Here is a 5,000-nt window from a genome sequence, read left to right on the forward strand (position 1 = left end):
TTTCCTACGTGTCTGTCCCTCCTACACTGTCTCCCTCATAGCTTTCCTACGTGTCTGTCTCTCCTACACTGTCTCCCTCGTAGCTTTCCTACGTGTCTGTCTCTCCTACACTGTCTCCCTCATAGCTTTCCTACGTGTCTGTCTCTCCTACACCGTCTCCCTCATAGCTTTCCTACGTGTCTGTCTCTCCTACACTGTCTCCCTCTTAGCTTTCCTACGTGTCTGTCTCTCCTACACCGTCTCCCTCATAGCTTTCCTACGTGTCTGTCTCTCCTACACCGTCTCCCTCATAGCTTTCCTACGTGTCTGTCTCTCCTACACTGTCTCCCTCATAGCTTTCCTACGTGTCTGTCTCTCCTACACCGTCTCCCTCATAGCTTTCCTACGTGTCTGTCTCTCCTACACTGTCTCCCTCATAGCTTTCCTACGTGTCTGTCTCTCCTACACCGTCTCCCTCATAGCTTTCCTACGTGTCTGTCTCTCCTACACTGTCTCCCTCATAGCTTTCCTACGTGTCTGTCTCTCCTACACTGTCGCTCTCTCAGCTTACCTATACTGTCTGTCCTGTCTCCTTAGATTGGCTTGCCTATGGTCTGTCTCTTCTACTGAACTACCTATAACATAACCAGACAAAACTTCCGTTTGCTATGGTGACCATCTCAGAGACGACTTATGTCTTCAAAACCTGCTTCTAGTAGAACCATGTCGGCAGAAAGCAGGCGGCGGCGGGGCTGAAAGGGGATATCTGTCTTGTCTGTCTGTCTGTCTGTCTGTCTGTCTGTCTGTCTGTCTGTCTGTCTGTCTGTCTGTCTGTCTGTCTGTCTGTCTGTCTGTCTGTCTGTCTGTCTGTCTGTCTGTCTGTCTGGCTGGCATTCTGGTTGTCATGTGCGTCTGATTGAAGGAAGAATTTGTGAAACGTGAAAGTGAACTTCTGTCTTTATAGCTACTTTATAAATACCCTGTGTGTGTGTGTGTGTGTGTGTGTGTGTGTGTGTGTGTGTGTGTGTGTGTGTGTGTGTGTGTGTGTGTGTGTGTGTGTGTGTGTGTGTGTGTGTGTGTGTGTGTGTGTGTGTGTGTGTGTGTGTGTGTGTGTGTGTGTGTGTGTGTGCGCGTGTGTGTGAGTGTGCGTCGTGTGTGTGTGTGTGTGTGTGTGGGGGGTGGGGGGGGGGTGTGTGTGTGTGTGTGTGTGTGTGTGTGTGTGTGCTTGCGTGCGTGCGTGCATGCGTGCGGGGTCTTCAACGTTTTTCAGACCAAGGACCCCTTATCTGGTCTGAGAGAGAGAAGAGGCAGGGTCCCACTACATGTCGTATAAAATGATGTTGCAGATTAAACCTTTCCATACATTTCATAGATAGCTTCATAGACTTGTTTCAGTGTTGTGAAAATTGCTGATCTACAAGCTCACGTGTCGCACTGCGAAAGGCGTTGTAAGCTTGTAGATCTGCTATTATCTGTGTGAATGTCTGGATGCTATCACACGAAGATTTGGCGTCCCCCCCTGTAGTAACTCTGAGGACCCCCTAGGGGGTCCCGGGTTCCCTGTTGAAGACCCCTGGCTGGTCTACCAGCAATACAATAAGTCCCATTCTGTAAAACCAATGACACGTCTTTCCTCAGCAAATCGTGTCACATCAGCTATTTAATACATTAAGACGGGGAACGCATCTCTGTCATTTTCAGATGTCTTTGGGCTATTCAAAACTATCTTTGAAAAATAAAAAAGCAAATATTTTTAACTGTTACAACTTCTGGGGGTCCCTGGAACAAAATATTTTGAGATGGGGGTCCACAGCCAAATACATATCATTTTTGAGAACCACTGACTGATATCATAGCAAGAGATTTGAGTTACAAATGTTACAAAATATATAAAGATTTGCACAAATAAAAATATATAAAACTGATCTACAAAGCTCATGGCACGGCACTCGGTACCGCACTATGAGCTTGTATATCTGCTATTTTTGAATAGAAATGTAAAAATGACAGAGATGCATTCCCGGTTTGAATGGGTTAATAAGCATTGTGTGGAACTGATGTGTTTTAACCAGTATTGTATTCTCAGTAAGCGCTAAATAAAGACACACAGACCATTCCCTGCAGAAAATCTAAACAATAAATTCCAGTCACTTATTTCACAACTATGGTCCCTCATCACATAGCAACCAGTTACAGCTGCACATCACAATAAGATCACTTACTGTAAATATGCTTTCACCAGGGAATCATTGTGACGTGCGTGTGTGTGTGTGTGTGTGTGTGTGTGTGTGTGTGTGTGTGTGTGTGTGTGTGTGTGTGTGTGTGTGTGTGTGTGTGTGTGTGTGTGTGTGTGTGTGTGTGTGTGTGTGTGTGTGTGTGTGTGTGTGTGTGTGTGTGTGTGTGTGTGTGTGTGTGTGTGTGTGTGTGTGTGTGTGTGTGTGTGTGTGTGTGTGTGTGATAGGTAAACTGTAAACAGTGCAGAAGTGCTATGCCTTACAAGGCCAGAGGGATTCTCCCAATGAAGCCAGGAATGTTTGTAGGAAGGAGGAGAGAGAGAGAGAGAGAGAGAGAGAGAGAGAGAGAGAGAGAGAGAGAGAGAGAGAGAGAGAGAGAGAGAGAGAGAGAGAGAGAGAGAGAGAGAGAGAGAGAGAGAGAGAGAGAGAGAGAGAGAGAAAGTGAGACCTGGGAATGGAAGTCCACTCATTCTGGGATCTGGACTATATATTCGTCTTGTGATGGAAAAAGACAGTGTGCTAATAAAATGAGCAGCCAGCCATGCAGACAGTGATGTAGGATAGTAGAGGAATTCCTGGCTGCACAGCGCAGCCAGGACACTGATTCCTGGAACCACAAGTCCTGATGCACCGTTACAATTAGTCATTAGATGTGAGATTATGATGGGAATGTGTTTATTCAGCTATTTTAAGACTCTGTTATTAGACCTCCTTGCTCCCAGTGGATCAGGTGCATTTAAATTGCTGATGTCATGTTTACAGTAACGCAATTTGAATCGGTCTGTTTGGGACGAAATATGTGTTCATTATAGCGTCTCTCTGACTGCATTTCTACTTCACCCTCCCTCACTTGTCAAGCCTCCTTTTTTCATGCCGTCTCTCTCTCTCTGTGTCTCTGTCTCTCCCTCTGTCTCTCTCTCTCTCTCTCTCTCTCTCCAGCCAACACACTTTGAAGGGAAACTATTGTGCTAAGAAGAGTGCGTCGTAATTTAATTGTGTAAATACTGCCTACCAGCGCACTTAGACGGGGTCCAAATATGCAGATACAATGTATGTAAGCAGAGGTCGATTTATATAAAAAAAATAAACGATATATATATCAAAAGCAGAGAGGGGCAGGCTTCCCCCCCCCCCAGTAAGTCCATCCCTGCTCAAAGATCAGTGGTTCTCAAAGTGGGGTCCTTGAGGGGGTCCCAGGGGGACGCTCCACACGTCCCAGACTCTTCTCCCTCCTGGCTCCCAAACTATGGAATGAACTCCTCCATTGCAGTTAGAACTGTAGACTCACTCCCGATTTTCCACGGTAATCTGAAGACTCGCCTCTTCAGACTCCACCTCTCAGCCCTTAGCACTTGACCTTTAGCCTTGACCACCATGCAGTGGTGTAAAGTAACTAAGTATATTTACTCAAGTACTGTACTTAAGTACAATTTTTAGGTACTTTTACTTTACTGGAGTATTTTCAATTGTCTATACTTTTACTTCTACTCCACTACATCTCAGAGGCAAATATTGTACTTTTACTCCACTACAATTATTTGAAAACTTTAGTTACTAGTTACTTTGCAGATGTAAATTATTACATTATAAAACATACATTAACCACTTTTGCCCTATTTTATACCTATGCTATTTGAAAATAGCCGATCTACAAGCTTGTAGCGTTGTGAGCTTGTAGATCTGATTTCAGTACTTTTACTTTTGGTGCTTTAAGTACATTTTGATACCAATACTTTTGTACTTTTACTAAAGTAAATTTTGAATTCCGGACTTTTACTTGTAACAGATTATTTCTACATTGCCGTATTGATACTTTTACTTAAGTAAAAAATGAGAGTACTTTTTCCAGTCTGCTAAATGCCTACATTGTAAATTGTAAAACGTTTTGAGAACCAGCTTATAGAGACAAAGTCAAAGTGCAGATACTTGGTCCATTTGGTGACGTCTGTCCCTTCCTCCTCCTCCTCCTCCTCCTCCTCCTCCTCCTCTCCTGATAGGTGGAGCTGAACGACCTGTTGAATCCCATCCTTGAGCACATCCAGGAGATCCAGAGCTTCAGAGAGCATCACCGTGGCAGCAGCATGTTCAACCACCTATCAGCTGTCAGTGAGAGCATCCCGGCACTGGGGTGGCTCGCCGTGGTGAGGGAGCACACACACACACGCGCACAAGCATACGCACGCACACACACACACGAACAAGCATACGCACGCACGCACGCACGCACGCACGCACGCACGCACGCACTCACGCACACACACACACAAGCACACGCACACGCACACGCACACGCACAAGCACACGCACAAGCCCACGCATGCATGCACGCACTCGTGCGCGGTTGTAGATCTGCTATTTTTTTATAGCCAAAGAAGTCTAAAAATGACACAGATGTGTTCCCGGATTGAATGGGTTAAATGTAAACATAAGGGGATTGGCGATTGCCATCCCATCCCCTGAGATCCATCCAATCACATGCGGCCTGAGTGTCCTTTGATCAGCGTTGCTAAGAGTGTGTTGCTAACACAGACAGACAGTGTCTTCCTGACTGAAGTGACCTGATTTATATTAAATATGTGATTCTCATCAAGCAGACGCTTGTGACTGGTAGCCACGGGTTTATGTTCAGAGTTTGACGCGTCGTTTGTTTTATTTGGTTGACGAGACGACGCCTGTTCTCCTGCAAAGCCTCCTTATTGAGTCTAAATCTTGATGTTTTACAACAGTGGTTTTCAACCTTTTTCATGCCAAGGACCCCTAAAGTGATATACATTTGGCCGCGGACCC

General features: G+C 45.4%; 1 protein-coding gene across 1 annotated transcript in view; it reads left to right on the forward strand.

The window, feature by feature from the left end:
• cap2 (cyclase associated actin cytoskeleton regulatory protein 2) overlaps positions 1–5,000 on the forward strand; it is a 64,519-nt gene that overhangs the window by 27,049 nt on the left and 32,470 nt on the right. Inside the window, exon 5 of the mRNA XM_080441927.1 lies at positions 4,211–4,354. Within this exon, the coding sequence (XP_080298053.1) occupies positions 4,211–4,354 (144 nt within the window). The remainder of the gene's footprint in view (positions 1–4,210; positions 4,355–5,000) is intronic.

The sequence above is a fragment of the Gymnoscopelus braueri genome (genome assembly GCF_963280865.1).
Source record: "Gymnoscopelus braueri genome assembly, chromosome: 11".
Lineage (NCBI taxonomy): Eukaryota > Metazoa > Chordata > Actinopteri > Myctophiformes > Myctophidae > Gymnoscopelus > Gymnoscopelus braueri.